Below are 21,170 nucleotides of genomic sequence, written 5' to 3'. Positions count from 1 at the left end.
CAAGGACTGACTGACTGAATGTTTATAATGTTGAACCTGTTACCAAAAAGTCTCCATTTTGACCATTTTCTTATATGTGGAAAATAGTTCAAAACGGAAGACACAACTTGAAGAGTACAGTTGGAGATGACGACATGAAAACTGTTACGTGATGAAGTATTTTAGCAGTTCCCCCTTTTTTCCTGGCTATTTTTTCACATCAGGTTTCACTTCGGAAACTGCGTAATACGGACACTTCCTCCTATTTTAGGACGCAAAAGTAAAAGTAAAGTTAAAATACACACAGCAAAAAACATTCCAAGATAACCTTCAAGTGATCTTTAGAGCCCGAACTAAAGATAGAAGACATATTGTATCATCAGAAATGAATTTATAAATTCACCCATTATGACAATGTTCTCAATAGATCGATTTATGACATGATAGTGGTTTGATAAAGCCACACAAATCGATGCTTCCAATACTGCCATCTGCTACTGGAAGTTTTCTTTATGCTAACTGGTTTCAATTCAGCTTTTGGGGAGCCAGTCAGATGCATCCCCGACTTTCAGGTCCCCAATAGTGAGTGCATCCAGTTTCCTTTTCACAAGGAAGGTGGAGCCCGTCTTGAGGGCCAAAAGGTGTGGTGCATCTTTGGCTTGACTGTCTGTCAATCACAGGACAGGACTTTTCGCAATGGAGACGCACATTATTCACACCAAACAGAACATTAATGAGCAGAACAAAGCATGAAAGTTGTTTGCTCCAAAACAATTTGCTACTGACATGCCAGAGTTGTAATTTAGTTGTTTTAGTTAGTTTTAGTTGTTTTATTCCTGGCAAGAAAACTGTGCAACATTTATAAAGTAGCAATACAGAGCTTATGTGCTTCAAGTTCGAAATAGTTTGCTCTTACATTGAAAATAAAACTGCACTGTACCCCCCAACTAGCGCAAAGTACTTTTCCATAGTCAAAAAAGTGATCAAATAGACCCCCGTGACATCAGTGTGTGATTTCATAAACTACAGTGTGTACAATGTCTTCAGCAAATCCAAATGTTGTATCACGTAATCTCTGTTTTTTTCTAACTTTCGTGCTGTAAAATTGTGTTACTACTGTGCACTATGTGCATCTGTATTAAACTTTTAAAAAAGACATTCAAGAAGTCGCTATAGTATAGTCCGTTCCTCCATGTTCCAGTTGATTTGTTCTCGACTTGAAAAGGAAAATGTGCTGTTCCTGTCTTCCTTTAACAAGCATAAAATCGGAATTTCTTCAACCTGCAGAAACCTTTTAAAAATCTGTGTGGTGAAGGTTTTTGTTTTTTATCGGCAATCTCATTCAAACAAATTTGCAAGTACAATTGAACGTGGAGACCCCACATTACATTAAGAGTCCTTGTAACCGGGGCCTACTCCTTTCAGCAGTTTATTGACCAGTAGAATACTTTTAGAATCTATTTTACGCTAGATGAGTCAAATTTGACGGGAACAAGGCTAACGTACATGTTTTGAATTATGGAAGCTTATGCACAAAAAAGATTGGGGTTCAAACCCAGAACCGGCAGCGCTTTACCGACTTGTTTTTGTTGCTAATCATTCCTGTGTAATTGACGCTGACTTGTATAACGATCATTTTGCCAACTGATTGTACCAATGGGCGTTGCCACAATGTCGCCATCTTTTTCCCCAAGCCCGTTTCAATTCATGAAACCGACGTGAACGCGCAAAAGAGCGAGAGCTAAGGTTTGCGTTTAGGTGCGCGCGCACGCACGCTAGAGTTTGTACGCGCGTGCGCGCGTCTCGCTCTCTCCCGGTCGGTCACTTCCGGCTTGGCGGGGCGGATGGAGGTCCTCCGCACAGCGGGCGGGCGGCTGACTTTTTTGTGGATGGAGTTAGCGAGCTCGTCACATGGCGCCGGACACCTCCCGAGGGCCGGGCCTCACCTCGGCCGGCTTGTTGTGACTCCAACGCGGGGACGGCAGTCGAAGAAAGGAGGCTTTTTGTAGTTTGCGTGGCACTTTTTGCGTTGCGAGTTTGAGTAAGTTCAGACGCCCCCCACCCCCCGAAATCCTAATTGTCACCGTATCGCTATAAAACATTAGAAATTCTTTTTATTTCCTTCTCGAATTAACTCAATAAATTCGTCACGGAGGAGTCTTTGAGACAGCTCGTAAGGTAAGAGATTTGAATGCAGTAATAGCTTTTTCAAAGGGAAATGTTTATTTACTCCATATGTTACATCAGTATCCTCCAATTTTCGAGTTATCGCCTTTTTTTTTTAATTTTGCAGTTAGAATCATTTGTCGTTCTTCAAGATTTAAGATACAATGATCTAAAAAAAACCTTACTCTTCTCAACACCATCATGACCAAGATTGAAATACAGTGTTCCCTTGTTTATCGCGGGGGTTGCTCAAAAAAATATCCGCAGGAACGGAAATTCGCGAAGAAGAGATTGAACTGGTTTTTGCCTTTAGTCCTCGTTTCTTTTCACAAAAATATCAAGAAAAGAAGCCAGGTAAACCTTGGGTTAGTTTTATTCAAATAAATAAAATTGCTATTTTATCTCTAGTACGACATGATGGGCAGAAAAATTGCAAGAAAATAGTGACAGAAACCCGCCATTGAAAAAGTTATGGTTATTAATGCAAATTTGCTATAGTAAAACCCAATAACTGAACCACCATGTGGCGAGAGAACACAGTACAGTAATAAAATATTATTACTAAAAAGTGTTAAAATTGTGGTCCATTGAAATGTTTCCACAGTACTGCTGTTCTGCATACGTTGAACAACTATGCTTCAGAATTACAAAAGACAAAAAAACGATTTTAATAAATCCAGTGTCCCAACTAACGGGCTTTTTTGATGACCACACACAGAAAAATGGAATAACACAAGGCCATTACAATTCTTTAAATTTAACTTGTTCCACACAATAAAATCAATCAAGCAAATCAAACTATTTATTCATCACTCAACACATTTCAGCACAATATTTTGTTTCTAAATACTGTTTTTCTACCACTGAATGAAACAATGGCATCTTCCCAATCATAATTCTTAGTTGTTTTCCAACAAAGTAATGATTAAAATCCTATCCTTTTCAGGGCTTTGTCTCAAAATAAGTTTTTTTTCCTACCTCCCAAAGTTCCATTAGTGTTAAAGTACTATTTACACAAGTTCCTAATTTACATACTTTCCTCGTCTCACTCTTCTGTGAAGATGGCAACCGCAAATATAGACGCCTCGTATTTGCTTTTCATATTATTAAAACTTAAGTCAACGGAAAGTCTTTGGTGGAATGACAGTCAATATTTGGATATGCAATAGCAGTCTGCCTTCAAGGCAAATGAAAGGCAACGAGAGGAGGGCCTCCCCCAAGGTAGAAGAATATTTATTTCCTGATAAGAAGCCAGTGTTCAATGTTTGCGTGCATTCACTTCATTGCTCGTCAATGTTGCAGGATCCAGGGCCGAAAGGTTTGAAAAAGCTTGCGGCCCAAGTAAACATTTCACTTTCCACTTGTTTCCCTCTCACAGTATCCGTCCTCCCTAATCTACCCTGGAAATTTTGATCAGCATTGAGATATTTCCCCGAAACTGTGTGTTCCCCAACCCTACCCCCATTCCAAGCCCTGAAGGAGAAAAGCCGTGTGTTTATTCCCCCTCTGTAAACGGGAAGAACATCCCGAGGCGCTTTTTTTGTTGCACATGATGAGAATACCAGCGGGATTTAAATGAGGCTTCTGAAAGGCTTCTTCACATACGAGCTGTTGATGGCTCCAAGTGATTAGTTGCTGTGGGAAAAGCTGTTTCGGATACATTTTGAGCTCTGGAGTAACAAAAAATGAATACATTCAGAGTGGAACGTTTTTTTTTTTTTTTGGGGGGGGGGTCCTTAATCAATGATGTTTCATTTTACAACATAACCAACAGTAGTTAGGGTAGTTAGTAGTCAGTTAATCTAGAGGAGTCAAAAAAAACACAAGTGCTTCATGAAGTTTCATTTGTATGATAACTCAGTGAATAATAACTGTATAATAACGTATAATAATAACCTGTATAATAACTCAAATGAAGCTTCATGAAGCAGTTGTGATATTTTTCGATTCCTCTAGATGTCATTCTTGATTTAAAGATGCAGTGGAAATTGAATACATTTCCTCTTCTTCTTGAATCCAAGAGCACCATCTAGAGGAGTAAAAAAATATGACAAGTGCTTCATGAAACTTCATTTGTCCACCATCGCTAATAATTAATACTCAAGCACAATGAAAACCAATCTTTATAATCCCATAAAGACAAATTCCGCGACTGGAAATGTTTTAATCCAAATGTCATGTTTTTTCATACATTGTGAAAGCCGTTTCCTCGCCTTCCTTCTCGCCGTCATCCCTCATCCTTGTCTCTCTTGTTATTTTTCCTCCCCCCACTCCGAACAATGGTATCTTTTATTTTAGGGCTCAGGAATAATCTCCGTCTGTGACGCACTTAGCAATAGACGGAAAGTCTTGGCGTCCAGGCTGTTTACGGGGGAATTTTCATTTGTTTCCACTTCCACTTTAATTGTCCCTAATTCTTCTTGGCTTTTTTTTTTTTTTTTTTTCCTCTTACCAGGCATGATTTTGACTTGGACTGATTCTTGGAGTCATTCACCTCCCTGTAGATTAAGGGGAACTGGTCTGATGTCCATCCAGCTTTCAGGTCCCTTGACCTGGCTGCAGGTATGGCAGCGTCTGCCCTAAACTGGAACGCCCTCGCAGCCATGAACGGGTGAGTGGGCGATATATAAATAAGTAAATAAACAAAGTAAATAAACAAATAAATCAGCTGTCTCTCAGGAAATAATATATTGGGGTTCCATGTACAAGAAACATGACTTGATGTAGATTGACAACATGCATCTTGCTCCCAACAGTGGTAATCGGTTTCACGTCCAGCAAGGTTCCACTGGTACCGGTTCCCGAGATAGAAGTACCAGCCGGCCAGCGCTGCAGGTTCCGGATCGGGCCACCTACTGCCACCTGCTGGGTGAAACACCCTTCACACCAGTCAGCCCTCAGGTCTCCAAGACAGACTCAAAAGATCCGGAGTTAAAAAAGGAGTACTGGTGTACCTAATGAGCTGTCTCCTGTGTTGACTTTCCAGACGAGCCCTACCAGAACTCCGGGTCACGCGTTTGTCTTCCCGCTCGCCCCCGGCCCCGCCCCTCGCGCTCGCTCTCCGTCGCCTCGGTGCCCGGAGCTCCTCGGAGTCAACGTGGGCCAGCGGGTCCGGCGACTCAGCTCGCCCGGCGAGGAAGAGGAGGTGTCGGCGGGAGCAGGAGAGAAACAAGAGGAGCGCAGACGCCAAGCGCAGCTGCTACAGATTCATAAAGAGCTACAGAACGTTGAGGTGAGGCCAGACTTACTTAACAAAATAAAGGCACGCAACCCTTTTACAAAGAACGACACTTGAAGACAATTTAGCATAAAGTTGCTTTGCGTTCCAGTCCATTTGCACCTAATTTGAAAAGGAAAATGGACTGTTGCTTCCATTGCATTACATTTGCTGATATCTGCAGGAATCCTGTTCAAATCTCACATATACTCTGAATTGCCTCACAAACACCCAAGTGTATACGTACCCCTATTTGAGAACCACTGGTATAGACAATTTCACCCTCACGTGCACAACTGTAGATAATCAAGAGTCCATAATAAACACGAAACAGGTTAAACATAAAATGAATTTTATTGCACCTTTTGTATTCATAGCAGCCACATAGCTTCGCCTTTAGTCTGCCAGAGAAAACTTGATAAGCATGTCTCCCAATTAGCATCAATGTGGCCATGTTCTAAGTAAGAAATATTTGAACATAAACGGTACATTAACACACGCAGACAGATAAAACTACAATACACGGAGGAATGTTTTTTTTTTTTCTTCACAATAGTTGTGAAAGTCTTTTGTGGCTTCTTGACTGTATTATACTGCCCCCGGTAGCCAAGTTGATCGCTCCAGAAGGAACCACTGTCAATGAATTGTGATTGATGTACACACTTGAGTTTTTAACATTATATTTGTTATTTTTACGCTGATTAATAAATATTATAGTTATTAACTTTTTACTGTTGAAATTTGCTAAATAACCGGGCAATGCCTTTGAGCCAATACGTTTAATCCCGAGATCTAACAATTTGAGGGTAACTGATGTTCTGTAAATAGCTGTCACTAAATTAGTTTCAAAAAAGAAAGTAAAAGTAAAAGAGACGATGTTTGCTGTTTTTAAAGAGCTAAAAACTTAGTGTCACTCCAAGCAAAATGACTTAAAATGTCTTCTTTCTTCTGAGCTGCAGGTCAAGGGGAAAGTGGGTATTTTCGAGGCGCACATTTCTGGGATCCGTGCCCAGGCGCTCACCAAGGAGCTCCAGCGCAGCCCTCGGTCTCCGAGACGAGCGACGTGCCAAGCCCCGCCCCCTCCCGCCCGCGGCAGGGCAGCCCTCGACTGCTCGATGACCCAGGCCCGCCAGAGTCAAGTTGCTCCCCTTCTCCAAAATGGGAGCGAAGGCGAGGACGAAGCCGTGCGCGGTCACGCCACGAGGCGGGAAAGTCGCATGGGAAAAACCAACAAGGACGCAAAGTTTGTTGAAAATGGCTGCCTTTCGGAAACAATAGAAGGTGGGCCGCCCCTTGTCCGGGGTCCCCCGGAGACCTTGGAAGCACCCTCGGCCAAAGATGGAGGGATAAAAGAGGAGAGTGGGGTGAAGGAATACAAACAAACACCGGCAGATGACGCAGATTCAAAGGAGAGAGACGTGAGCCGAGGACGCCAGTCGGGTCCCGAAGCGCCGCCGCGCACGGACGCCGACATGTTGGGCGCCCGCCCGGACATCCCCGCGTCTCCATTGACCGAAACCCCTCCCGTTGTCCACCCCCTTATCCCCGCCGTCATCGTCACCGACCATGGCCTGGAAAACCAGCCTCGAAGCCCGGCGGGCTCCGCTCCGGACCGGGCGGACACCCCGAGTCCCGCCTCCAGCCCGGCGCCCTCGTCCAATGCCGCGGCGCGCTCCCTCAGGAAGCTGTCGTCCTCCTCGGCCTCCTCGGCCGGCTTCTCCTCGTCTTGGGAAGAGTCGGAAGAAGATATTTCCGACACGGAGAGGGGGGGGCACCTTCTCACCCCGGCGCAGCTCAGCTCTCGACAGAAAGCGGTAAGTTGCCAGATTGACGTTTGAAATCACGCTAATTTGGGCCGCGGCTAACAGTTGTTTCCATAATCGATTTATCGGTTGATTGCTTTGTTGATTAATCGATGAATTGGATTAAAAAAAAAAAAAGGAGGCGCAGTGGATACTCTAGAAAATGGATGGATGGATGGATTTTGTAGTTAACATACTGCAAAAGAAGTTTTTCTGATTAGGTTGCTGTGGTGGTCCATAATATCAGAAAATCATCCAAAAAAAATTTCTAATGTTAAAGCAGAAAATAAGACAAGGAGAAATCAAAGTCAGTCGAAAAGTCCATCAGAAAATCGTCCATAATGTCGATCATTTTTTTCTAATGTAAAAGAAGAAAAAAAGACAAAAGAAATCAAAGTCAGTCCACGCTGAAATCCAGAGCATTCAGATAATTGACAAAAAAATAATGAATTTAGTAAAAGATTATTTGTCGATTATATTATTGATTAATCTTATTTTGAAAAGCATTTTTTTCCACCCCTTCATTCAAAAAAGCATTACTTTTTTAAGGGTTGGGGGTTACTGGCCATTGCAAAAAACAAAACACCAACAAACAATTTTGATGATTTTCCCGCTGTTTTGATCCGGAACGTCAGAAAATTGAGAACAATGTTAATCGTTCTTTTTTTTTTTCAGATACTAAAAACGAATATTTGCAAATGTTGTATTTTGATTCAACATGATGATATTCCGTTTAATACAGAACAAGGAAATCTAAGCATATCGATATTGTCGGTAAATCGATTAATCGGATTTGAGAAAAAACATGATTTATTTTCTATCCGTTAAAAAACAAGACTTTTTTTCTTTAATTGACAATGCAAAAAAAACAAAACTTTTCTTTAGTGAATTACTTGCTGTTTTGGTCCAGAATGTTAGAAAATCAAAAAGCCGATGTTTGCATACGTATCTTGTATCTTAATCGAACACAAAGATTCAGACTATCATTGTATGTGAAGATTCAGCAGGTTTGTGTTTTGTTTTTTTTCCAACTGAAAAAAAATAGGGAAAAAAAGCTCAAATTTTTCAGTGTAGGAGTGTTAAATCATATTTTCCTCGCCTTTGTAGTATGTGCACGTGCGTCATGTGAGGAGCTCCTGGGGGCTTGACATTGGCAGGAACAAAGCTAGCACTGTGCCTGACCTCCATTTGTGTGTGTGCGCGTGTGTGCCGAGCTTCTTAAAGAAAGGGCAAAAAAAAAAAAAAGCGCAAATCCACACATCACACACTCCGGGCTTTGCCTGCCTTTGAGAGAACTTCAAACAAGTTGCGCATTTTTTTGGCATTTCTTTGACTTCCGAGTTGAATTGCATCCATGACTAAGCTAAAATGGCTCGTATCTCAAATCAGCCTTCCTCATCGCAGAGACAGTAGCATGTCCCTGTGCCCTAAAAACACTTAAACTTTTACTTTTATGGGTCCAAAAGTTAAGTTATTTTATTCATCATGTAATTTTTAATTAATCGATGGATTGCGAGTTTTATTTAGCAAAATATCGCAATCCGTATCGGTCCAAAAGAAAAAATCTAAATCGGTCAGGCCCACACAATGCAAAATTCCAGGGATGGGCTAATAGAAACGATGAAAGATGTCATGCTTATTATAAACCAAACAAAGCTTTCCTTTACACACAGAAGTGAAACACACAAACAAGGCATAGAACAATACTCTCAAGAATAAAGCGAAACCATTCTGGCCCAGATATGCCAATTTGGCCAAAAGACATTGTGAGTAATACCAGTCAGTTTGATTACTGATTAAAGGTAAATTATTTCCTCATACTGTAACTTTGCAGCTAGCGTAATACCAAAAAAAGAGGAAGAAAGCAACAATCAATCTGGTTGTAAGCTAACTGTAGTAGATGTTGGTTGCCTGCGTTCCACTCCGGCCCTGTAGGTGGCGATAATGGGGCGGTCACATTTTAAAGAACTCGCTCGAGATTGATCCGATTGTCTTCAAACTGTGTTTCGTCCGAAGAAACAAGATGAAAAGTAAAATCAAAATTTTGCTGTGGCATAGTGGTGTTCACCAGCAAAAATTGAGACGTTTGTTGTTTTATTCCAGGAGGAAGAAATTGCGAAGAAACTGCTAATTCGTGACTTCATTGTTGGTATTTGCAGCTTCCTGAATAATAATAATCATTCTGAGAAAGCACCTTCTACATAATAGTGTGTCACCAAGTCAAAAACAGATATCGAATTCCATGTCCTTAAACAGATGTCCTGACGATTGCAGGTGTCTTGGCTTTCAATTTGTTTATTTTGCCTGATTTGAATGCAGGCTTAACGCTTATTTTTGCATATTTCCACAGCCAGTAAAAAAATCAAACAACTTCTGCTTACTATTTTTAAAAGGCAATTTTCCGTTTGGATTTCACGAGATTCCGATCGTGGCGTGCCCACCTGCAGCTCATGGGCTTTTGTCTGATGAAACCTGCCGGCGTGCACCGACATATTAGGCATGCTCCATCGTGCAAGCGGAATGCGACGCGAGCGCCCGTGAAGAGACGAGCGGGACTCTCCGAGCGCTCCGCCGACATTTCCTATGACTTAACCCAATGAAAGATTGACCAAAAATCTTCCTACTTTGCCACCTGGAGTGCAGTTAACGGTCATTGCATTTTTCACAATGACGTCAACTTTCCGGCCTGACGGGGCCGAGCTGAAAGCTGGACCCGAGCCTTATTTGGACACGTCCTGGCTCATCTTTTTTGACTCCTCGGGACATGACTCCGAGATGGGAAAGCGCACGTGTTGTTGTAGTTTGACTCAAATTGGCAGCCGGCGGAACACCTGAACGAGTTCATCGTCATCCGTCGCTTTGGCCTAGATTCCGATTGCAGCAGGGTTTTTTTTTTTTTTTTTCAAATGCACCTGAAGGCATCGTCACATATCTCATCTTGTTTTACTCCAATGGAATGTTGGTACACAACTGCCTCGTAAGAATGAAGGAAGTTTCCACGTACGCATTGTCCAAAATTACACGCGTGGGCTGAATTTGCATTCCGGACCAGTAGTTGGCGATGTAGTTTCAAATTAACCCTGCTGTTATGTTTGTTTGCAAGGAACAGCAAAAATTCCACTGGGTCACTTAAACCGGAGCCTATTTTATCACCCAAACTTGTCTGAAATATATAAAATATAAATCTAATATTTTGTTTTAACCAGTGATTCTGTTCGTTTCACTCAGAAAGTAACAGAGGCAATGCTTAATTTATATTTGTTTGTTGTGTTTATTTTTCTGGAATAGATTTATATATGTATATATAATTACATTCACCCTATACACATCATCATTTACTTTACCTTTCAAATGGTTCAGTTTGACCTTCAACGTAACAGATAGGTTAAAGTCATACTTTATGATGCATTTCGAAGCTTGAAGCTGACATACCGGCCTTACCTGTTCTATAAATGTGGTCATGCGTCGTTCGCGAGTGTAATCTGTGTATCAAACGTACTGGTGGTATCAGTACTTTGTATCGGTATCTTTGTCTAGTAAAGAGTTGAATACTCGTACTGGTATCGGTCTGACAAAAGTGGGATCTCTAGTAGAGCTGCCAAAATGAATCGATTGATCGAATATCGACTTTATTAAATTAATATTCAAGTAATCATTCAGAAGTATTCTTTCACTTAAAATTTTCTTGTTTCAGCTTCTCAGTGGTACTTCTTAATGCAAAATGAAAATGTATCCAATTATACGATTAATGGATGAAATAATTAATAGATGAATCGTTTCTTAAAATATTCTAGTGACAGCCCTAAGTATGAAAGAAAGAAAAAAAGATGTTTTTGTCATTACTCATTTTCAAAATAATCCTCCAATTAATTGCTCATCACAATTTTATCTGCCAAATATCGCAATCTGCATCGGATTAGAAAAAAATCTATCCAGGCCCTGCAACCATGCAATTTTTTTGATGTGATTGAGAGTACTAAGGAAGGCTGAAGCCAAAGAGTCCAACAAACACACACACACACACACACACCCGGACGCAGCATCTTGCAGACGCGCCAACTTTCACAAAGTGGAACACACGCTCACACAAAGCAAAACAAAACACATGCTGCACTGTGCACGCCGCAGTGGAAAATGTTCAGTACCACAGCGACCTGTTGCCCGGCAACGGCGTGACGTCAAACCGAGTTTCCCTCTTACAGCTGTGTGCGCGCGAGTATGAGTGCGTAAGTTTGAACTGTGCCTGCGCCGCAGAGGGAAACACCAGTCAATAGACGTTAACAGCTCATAAATAACCCTGCTGCTCTTGCCACGTTGCGCCAAGTATCGACATGTGCCTCCGCTTGGTCCGTTTCGACAAAAGAGAAATGTCTTTACTCCCGGAGCTTGGACCACACACCAACACAAACACGCATGTGTTCTAATTTTAACCGTTGTAGTGTTTTTTCCTCCCCGCTCGAAAGTTTGCAGACATTGTCTTCTTGCAAGCGGAGCTGGTGGTGAGCGATAGCAGCGTTGTTGTTTCCTCCCGCGTAAAAGCATCACTATGTGCAAGTGTCTCCCCACACCCCATTTTTTTTCCTTTAATATTACAACGTCACCCACAGATAAGCTTTTTGCACTTTTTTTTTTTTACCATTCTATTCCCACTAGGAATAATTATTAAGCTTGTTTTGTCGTTGCAATTTGCTTTGTGCTGTGATAGGGTTCACAACTCAAGAGTTTAGTTATTTGTACCGTAGGACAAAAAATAGTGTGGGGAGAAAAAAACGAGAAAAAATGGTACAGGATATTCGTATATTCAGTATACTGCACAAAAATTTCGTTTGAATGTTTGACTGGCTGCAAGATTCAAAATCTGGCTTTTGAATTTTACTTTGTTTACTTTGATCACTTTATTTAGTAGAATTTAAATGCAAATTGTAGTCACGGTCATGCCATGGCTTTCCCCCCGTTTTGTGTTGTTTACAGAGGGCAAGGCCTCTCTCGCGTTTTTCTTTTTGTAGTTACCGCCGGATGTGGAAAATACTGTGGCCGAGGCAAAGTGGCATCCCCCCCCCTTCACTTCCTGTCTGCAAGAAGTTCCTCTGCTTACTATTTCCCCTCCCTTCGCTTTCTCTCTCTCAACGCAAACGTCAATTTCTTTTCTGGTTATCCCGTCCGACCTTTGTTCTGGTGATGGAAACTAATATGGAAACAAAAATGGCAAGATTGCTTTTCCTTTTATATCACACATCAAAAACATCAAAAAGCCAGAGTTGGATCAAAATGTCCCCAGGGGTTAAAATCACATCTCTGAGGATACTCATTTTTGAGTACAGTCTGACTTTTAAGTCAGTATTCTAAAAATCAATTCAGAATTCTGAAGAGTGAAAACTCTGCCAAACATATCTATTTTTTTGAATCCTCTTTGTCTCTTCCGTATTCCAAAACATCACGATGAGCTTCTCCCATCCCGACGCAAATGAATCCCCGACTGTCTCCGTGTCGGCTCAAGGACGTGAAGTGGAATACTCATCCCTGTATTTTTCCGTCATTACCGTCAGATTTGCATGTCCGGATTGCCGGCGGGTGGTTTTGCCAATCAAATGACACACGGTTGTTTATGGTACACGCGCGTGTTATTTGTGAGTAAGCAATGTCAGCTGCCGCACGGACGATTAGCGCTATCGGAGAAGCTTAAAGCGCGCCGCTCGTCACCATGACGTGGTCATACTCGCTGCGGAGCGTTTTTGCGTCACTCGCCGCCGTCCTTGTAATTACCGTGGTCCAGCTGCAGGTACTGTTGCCAACTCGGGATGCTTTGCGCACATCTTCCGGGGAAAGGTGCATGAAATTTACATGTATATTTAAAAAATAAAGACTGAAACTGTTTGGCTGTTTGTTTGGAAATTGCAGCCTTTGTGATGTGGAAATTCATTGCGTTGCTATTTTGTGTTTCTGTTTCTTGGGTTTTTGCTTGTATCGTTTTGCTTCAAGTTCCAATTCATCTGTTCTTAATTTGAAAAGAAAAATGTTCTGTTCCAGCCGTGGCGTTCAAAAGCATGAAATTAGACCTGCAGGAAAGTAGTCAAGTTTTCCTTCTAACTTGATGGTGATGCGGAAAATCATAAGTTCAAAAGTCAAGCAAGCCTGCTCCACTTTTCGCAGTCCTTACTTCTTTTTCAAATTCACGTTTCATTTTAGTGACCCTCGAGCGTACCCACGATCAGTTCAACAAGTCACAGTAATCAGCCGCGCTCCTCATGTGATGCGATCATCATTCTTCTGTAGTGCAGAGAGGAACCTGTCATGTGACTCCTCACTGCTTTACAAAGTGAATTAAGTGTGTGTGTGTACGCAGTCCAAAGATAGTCATGTTTCATCCAATAAATTTTCATCAGGTCCGCATGGGCTGACGTCATGCCTCTTCCTTCTTTGGTCCTCGTGTCCTCTAGCCAATGTCAAGGCCGGGCCTCTCCGCCATTGTAAAATTAAACACGTAAGCCTACATCAATCACGTTGTTAACGAAATGGCCGCGCGCGTGGAAGGGGAGAGCCCTCGGAAAGACGTCAGAAGTGTTTTTGCCGGTTGCCGAGGGAAACCTCGGACCCTCTGGGGGCCGGGGTCAACGTGTTCTGGAAACGCTAAGTGCTGGTGTGGGAGAAGCAGAGAGAAAACTCCCTCGTGGTCCGGGACACCCATGTTTGCGTGAGTGTGTTTCAAGTTGTGTTTTGCCAGTCATTCCATAAAGATTAAAGTTGGAAAAAAAGCAGTAAAGCCTGAGAGGCTTGTTTCCCTGGAGATCCACTAAAGCCGTGGTTTAATTGGCTGTTCTGTATTACAGACTGGAGATATAAGGATAATGTTGATTGATAGTGCTGTAAAATGAATTCCTAGGAATTTGGAGCCTAGTAGGGCTTATCTGATGCTCCGTTCTACCGCTGCTTACTCAGAGTTTTTTTTTTTATATATATATATATATATATATATATATATATATATATATATATATATATATATATATATATATATATATATATATATATATATATATATATATATATATATATATATATATATATATATATATATATATATATATATATATACATATATATATTAATCGAGTTTTATTCACAATATTGACTGCCACGGATAATTAAGCCGTTCCAAGGCGATATTAACATTTAAAAAGTCAAAGACTTTTTGATTACAAGTAAAATAAAGCACTACCGGCAGGGGGCAATGTTTCCCACATGTTTGCATTACAAAAGCTTCTTCTTTTTTCACCCTAATATACTATTTACCAGTGTGAAATGGCGTTGAGTTTCTCACCTGATTCCTAATGTTTATAGCTGTCAATTGAGGCCCGTTTTGAAAAATCCCAATCAAAATTGGAATAAATTAATAATGATTATAGATGAAAAAAATGACAAAAACTCAGATCTTTTCTGACATTGTTTCGATGAGTTGTAATTGATGTCATCGGGCATACCCATGTGGATTTTTGTTATTCACAACAAAAATGTGACGAATGGTCCTTATCCCCGTTAAAAGTGATGACTGTACTTCAAGGGAATCCTCTTTATCTTTCTAGCACAAGTCATGGAAGAAGATCAAGAACATGGTCCACTGGTCACCATTTGTTATGTCCTTCAAGAAGAAATATCCCTGGATACAACTGGCAGGGCATGCTGGTATGTGGATACACACACACACACAAACACACACAAAGACATTTTCTTTTTTTGTGGGAGGAGGCTGTTTCAGGCTACCTTTCTTTTTCTTGTTTCATAGATTTGTTTTTGGGTGGTTATCAATAATTGGCCTTATTATCAGTAATTGCCATGTAGGGGATTTGGTTACAATTTGCATAAAAAATTAGGTATAATATTATTTGAATCATACTTATATTCTTTTAATCTCTTGATTCATCTTGGCATTGATCCAAACAGTCTTTGACTGTAATCAAGAGGTATTTCTTCCAATTCTTCTGATAGTACTTTCCACAAATCATCTTTGTTCTTAATTTCTGATCGTATATTATAAAGTTTGACTGACATATGATGATGATTTTTATGCATGTATGTACATGCATGTACATCTCCTACATATCAGATGGAGCGCAGCGTATTATTAGTGGCTATTTTCAAGGTTGCGGATGGGCCTTTTTCAAGTGGGAGGCCGTGTTGTCGGTGGTTCCCGACGGCCGACCGCGGCGCGCCGCGGGGCCCTAAAAGGAAGCGTGCCGCTCGGGCAAAAAGTCGTCTGCTGCATCCGTCGGGATCACCGCGACCCGGCTTGACAGTCTCGAACGTCGCGTCTGACGCGGTGTCTGTGTTCGCAGGGAGCTTCAAAGCCGGAGCCAACGGGCGCATATTAAAAGTAAGTCCAGCGCGCGGCGGCGGCGGCGGCCTGAGGGGCGTCGCCCCGTTGACGCCGATCTCCGTTTAGAAACACTGCGAGTGCGAGCAGCGCTGTCTGTCGCTCCTGATGCGGGACGTGCTGTGTCCGTACGTCCCTGGTTACCATGGCGACGTGGAGAAGGACGGCCAGAAGTACAATCAGATGGAGGACCTTCTGGCAGAGTTTGATTGCCCGTGTGTGATGGACTGCAAGATGGGGGTGAGGTAAGACCACCGCGAGCTCAAAAGCGGGATGTCCTCTATTGTTGTCCTGTGTGGACCTCCGCATCCTGTTCCTCTTCCTCTTTGCCAATCTTCATGCTAATGCAGAGTACTGTTCCACTTTGCTATGAAAACAAAGGCTGAAGGATTTAGAAAAACATGACGTTCTCGGTATTATGTACTGCGTTTCATTTCCAATAATAAATCCTTTGTATTGACATGGCGAAAAAGATCAAATAATGTAATAGGGGAAAAAAAACATGTAAAATAATAAAACATGAAATATTAAGAGCATTGCTGGAAATGTCAAAATGCGTTTGTAGCACATGCTTCAAATATGTGGGTGGGTGGAAGGCCAGAAACGGCTCCCAGCCAGTAGTTTGGACACCTCTGGTACACAGACTTTAAAGGACTACGTGAACATTTCACATTGCTTGTCAAAAATCTTATCAATTTCCCCCTCATGACGATTTCTCAGGGTTCCATTCATCCTCTTTCCTCCGCTCCATCAGGACTTATCTGGAGGAGGAGCTGACCAAGGCCCGCAAGAAGCCCACCCCGCGGCCGGACATGTACCAGAAGATGGTGGAGGTGGACCCCGAGGCGCCGTCGGCCGAGGAGAACGAGCAGAAGGCGGTCACCAAACCGCGCTACATGCAATGGCGGGAGACCATCAGCTCCACCGCCACGCTGGGCTTCCGCATCGAAGGAGTCAAGGTTAGCAAAATCAAGGATGTGGACGTGCGGGGGTGGATGGCCGCCAGGGCCATGAGCTAACTTCCTGTTTTTTTTTTTGTTTTTTTTGTTTTTGCACACAAACTTCCACTCCAATGTAAATTGCAGTCTCGTTCTTTGTGGTGTAAGAGGTCTGTTGGTGGCAGCTTGGCCGGCCTTCAGCATCTGGCGTTGACACACACACACACACACACACACACACACACACACACACACGGTCGTGGCTATATAAGGACATTCATGGCTTCCCGGTGGTCCGTTGCTAGGACTCTGAGGGTGATCCCCAGAAACAGAGGTGTGTGTTTCTGTGTGCGCGTGTTCCCAGACTTGAACTGTAATGGCCAAGGAGGGGTGGGAGGGCTGGGGGGGTACCAAATAGTACCTCGTTGCCCGGCAGCAGCCGAACACAACTAGTGACTCTCCACGGCTGCTTAGGTTCTGCTAATCCGCTATGCTACCCTGCCTACGCGGATCCCCCTCCGTGCACGGATGTTCAGAAATGAAAAAATGTCAAATCTTAAAAATAACCTCCCCTCCGCCATTGTCCATTTGTTCCAAGGGTCTTATTCTGTCCTCCCTTCCTTCCTCTCCAAGTGTTAACGTGTACCCCGTCCTCTTCCTCAAAACAAATTGTGGCGCAAACAATGGAGATCGTATCACGTTCGTGGCGACAAAGTCAGACGGAATAGGTGGCCGTCTAGGAGTTCCACAGGGAACCATTCCAAGTACCTAGGAAACTTTCATTATTTGTTATTCCTATTCTGTAATCTCCTTTTTTCTGACCACTTTGTTGTCTTGCATTTCCTTCCAGGTTTCTCATCTGATTCACCTCATTCAAATTTCAGTTTACCCAGAAAATCATCTCATTTGGGCTGCCATTTTTTCTTCTTTTACCGACGTTCACACTTTTCCTTTCCAATTTTTCAGCCCCCCAAAAAATCAGAAATTCAGAAGTTCTTCTACCTCTTTATTTATTCAATATTAAACCTTTTTAAAACCAAATGTCGTTTATCCTATCAGTTATCCCATTAATTAATTGAATTTTTGCAATAACAACTTTTTTTCATTGAAATGTATTGCTAATTGTTTCCTAAGTACTGAAAAGAGATGTGTCCAAACTACGGCCCAAGGGCCATCTGGGACCTGCCATCCACATTGTGGTGGCCTGTGGCGTGAAAATTTCCACCTTTTTCTTTATTTATTTAGCCTTTTTTTTTGTTTGTTTGGCATTGACGCATATTACAAATTGTGTCATTATTACTGAGATCACGGGGCCCATTTGGGGCACACCATCCACATTTTGGTGACCCATGTCATATATTAAAAATACATTTTGACTTAACCATAAATGCTATTTCAAAAAAGTAGCTAGGAATATAGACAGTGTTACAAGAATAAAAAAAAATCCTCATTTTCCTTGATGCGACTTTTATTTTTTTGAATATATAACCACGTTATATAGGCAGCGTGTAGTAGCTCGATTGACTGTTTTTTACGGTATTTCATCATTTGAACGTGTCCCCCCAGAATGAGGACGGCACAGTCAACCGAGACTTTAAGAGGACCAAGACGCGGGAACAAGTCATGACGGCCTTCCGCGATTTCGTCAAGGGCGACAAGGACATCCTGGTGAGTTGCGATTGTCCGGGAAAGCGCGCGTTGGGCCCAAGGCGTTAAAAGCGCACACTCGTGTGCAGAGCGGCTACCTGGTCAGGCTGAAGGAAATCCGAAGCACCCTGGAGACGTCGCCCTTCTTTAAAAGTCACGAGGTGATCGGCAGCTCCCTGCTCTTCGTCCACGACGCCAAAGGCCGGGCCAAAGTCTGGATGATCGACTTCGGCAAGACCACGGCGCTCCCCGAGGGCCAGCAGCTGGACCACCGGGCGGACTGGCGGGAGGGCAACCGCGAGGACGGATACCTTTTCGGACTCGACTGCCTGGTGGGCATCATTTCCGCCGTCTTGGACTCGCCGACATGAGCGCTTTTATTCAGATCGTTATTTGTATTTAATCCCCAGAAGACACTTTTGGAAACACACACACACTCTCGTCTTGTGGAGGGAAAAGAAAAACACTCAATCCAATCCAATCCAATCATCTGGTTGCAAATGTGTAGAATCTGATAGGGAGTTTTAGCGACACGCTAAAAGAAAAACAAAAATTACACTACAGCAATATTCCCAATCTCACGAGGATAAAGTGATCGTAAAAATATCTTGATTATTTCAGTGGCTATCGCGTTAATCTTGAAGTTATTAGAGGCGTATCTAAAAATGTATCCAGAAAATAGACAGCTTTTTGACAGCGACTTTGAAAGTACACGGTTTTCCATCTTGAAAATATTTGACTTAAAGCTCATAAAGCTGTTTCTTTTATTTTCCCCAATTATCCCTTTTTGTTCTCTTAAAATTCAATTTACATCAGAAAAGTCTTTTATTATTAAAGTATACATGTTTTAAAAATGTCAATACTTTATGCAGGAATTGCATTTCAAAAATGAAATCGCAGAATTTCTTTTTATTGGAAAATACTGTATAACGATTATTTATCATAAATGTACCCTTTTATTGATAAAAATATACAACATATTTGGGAAAGTATAGATCTTTTATTCTTTTAAAACGCCTTTTTGACCTTGTACTGTAGTTTTTTTCTTCTTAAGTGTGTCTCATATTCCATAATCAATTTAACTTGTGAAAAGGCACGCCTGTTCACTCGGAATTTACACCTTTAGCAACCTCTAGTGGTAGGAAGAGGAAATACAAGAAATTCTGATTTATTTGAAAGAAGAATGCAAATACTGTAGTGCCTTCGAAACAAACTGAAGCGTTTGGATTAAAAAAAAATGGGATATGATAGCTTCACGATATTTGTTACTTAACATGTTTCCACCCCATTTTATTTTCCCGTGTTTAGAAATACTACACTTTTGGAGATTTTCTTGCGCAGTGTGTTCGGCTTGTTATCTATTTGGGGGTTCAGTGACCTTGCTAAAAGTTGTGCTTCCTTATCCTGTTCATTGACAAGCATTTCAGTGCCTGCTCAACACTTTTCCTTCAACTGCGTGTGTGTTCTTTCTTATTTATCGTGTCTTATTTACTGCTGTAATCTTAAATGAGTGCATGTATAATAGCTTCTTAAAGCTTCTTCATCTATTTATAGTGCAGTTTATTTTGTTTTAGCGGATGGAATACTCTACGGGATGACTTTTATTGGGATTTTTTTTCATCTTCTTCCGAACTGTGAGTTTCAATGTTCCAGCACGTGTTTAAAAACAAACAAAAAAAGACTTTGGGTGATTTTTGATGAATTTAAGAGGCCTTAAAAACAGCAAAATAAAGTGCAGGTCTCTGCTGTTTATTAGATAGATAGATAGATAGATAGATAGATAGATAGATAGATAGATAGATAGATAGATAGATAGATAGATAGATAGATAGATAGATAGATAGATAGATAGATAGATAGATAGATAGATAGATAGATGTCTTTTCTTTTTTAAGGCTGAAATCAATTAATCTGGACTCTGTTGACAAGAAAACGGGATATCTCTCACACCAATGCCCCCCAAAAAGTGCACTTAAAGCTATTTCTGAGAATTTATTCTATTGGGTCTAGTTTTGCTGGTCTGTATATTTATTATTGTTATTGTCATTATTTCAATGGTTTATTTAAACAAAAAAAGTGAGAAAGAACATGCTTCCTTGCATTTTTTTCCAAATACCATGCAACTTTTTAAAATTACAGTTTAAAAAGATTACCTTGATTTTGAATAGAATCATATATAACATATATTATAATTTAGGGTTCTATAACAATTTTTTGATGTATTTTGACCAAAAATGATTTAAAAAAAAAAAAAAAACACTTTAGTTAAACTTAATTATATAAAAAAAATGACCTATTGCTAATTTATTGTTAAATTATATTTTAAAAAAATCAAGTACTGTATTCATATTGATGTTTGTTTTTTATTCGTGGTGTAATACAAATGTTTTTTTTTGTAATTTATTGTTAATTCATATTTTAAAAGAATGCTATATCATTATTAATAAGACCTAATGCTATATAGACTGTGATTGAAAACTCCCATTACATTAAAAAAAATTAAATGAGGCAGCAGATTACTATTAACCCTCTCCAGGCAGGCGTTACAAATTTGCAACAATATGAGACTCCCCTAGGTATTCCACATTAATATTGATTGAGGCTTTTTTTTTTTTAGAAGTTTGAAAAAAAAGAAACTTAATTTGAGCCTGAAAGGGTTAATATTAATTACATTTTATTGAGTCAACACAGTTATAAATAGATAAGCCCCTAATAATTATCCATTCAATATGAGTAGTTTTGAATAAAAAAAAAAAAACCATAAGGGTATTGATTAACTTTTAAAAAACAAATGAGAAACAAATGATATCTATTTGATTAGCGGAGTAGAGTGAATAACCTATTTTAATGATATTGATTTCAATCTTATATTAAATACTACCAGGTAGGGATATGCAACGGTTTTGAAAATTAGGTCAATGTGTGAAGAAAAAAAATCATCAACAAACAACTTCCGTATTGATTTCCGTGACACACCAATAAGAAACCTCATCAGGGCCTCCACCTCTCGCAAACGGCCAATAGCAAACGAGAAGAGGCGGGGCAACCGTGCC

General features: G+C 41.0%; 1 protein-coding gene across 1 annotated transcript; it reads left to right on the top strand.

The window, feature by feature from the left end:
- The first annotated feature begins 1,809 nt into the window (after positions 1-1,809).
- On the top strand, positions 1,810-20,204 carry itpkb (inositol-trisphosphate 3-kinase B). Its single transcript, XM_088403833.1, has 11 exons — positions 1,810-2,157; positions 4,601-4,756; positions 4,902-5,046; positions 5,132-5,377; positions 6,322-7,176; positions 14,745-14,844; positions 15,495-15,532; positions 15,602-15,777; positions 16,287-16,491; positions 18,037-18,138; positions 18,207-20,204. The coding sequence occupies exons 2-11, from the start codon at positions 4,710-4,712 to the stop codon at positions 18,486-18,488; spliced, it is 2,196 nt and encodes a 731-aa protein (XP_088259959.1). The 5' UTR covers positions 1,810-2,157; positions 4,601-4,709; the 3' UTR covers positions 18,489-20,204.
- The last annotated feature ends 966 nt before the right edge of the window (positions 20,205-21,170 follow it).

The sequence above is a fragment of the Hippichthys cyanospilos genome, chromosome 20 (assembly GCF_059441005.1).
Source record: "Hippichthys cyanospilos isolate Australia breed blue-spotted pipefish chromosome 20, RoL_Hcya_1.0, whole genome shotgun sequence".
NCBI lineage: Eukaryota > Metazoa > Chordata > Actinopteri > Syngnathiformes > Syngnathidae > Hippichthys > Hippichthys cyanospilos.
Note: the sequence above shows the minus strand (reverse complement) of the source record. Positions and strands in the feature narration are given on the sequence as shown.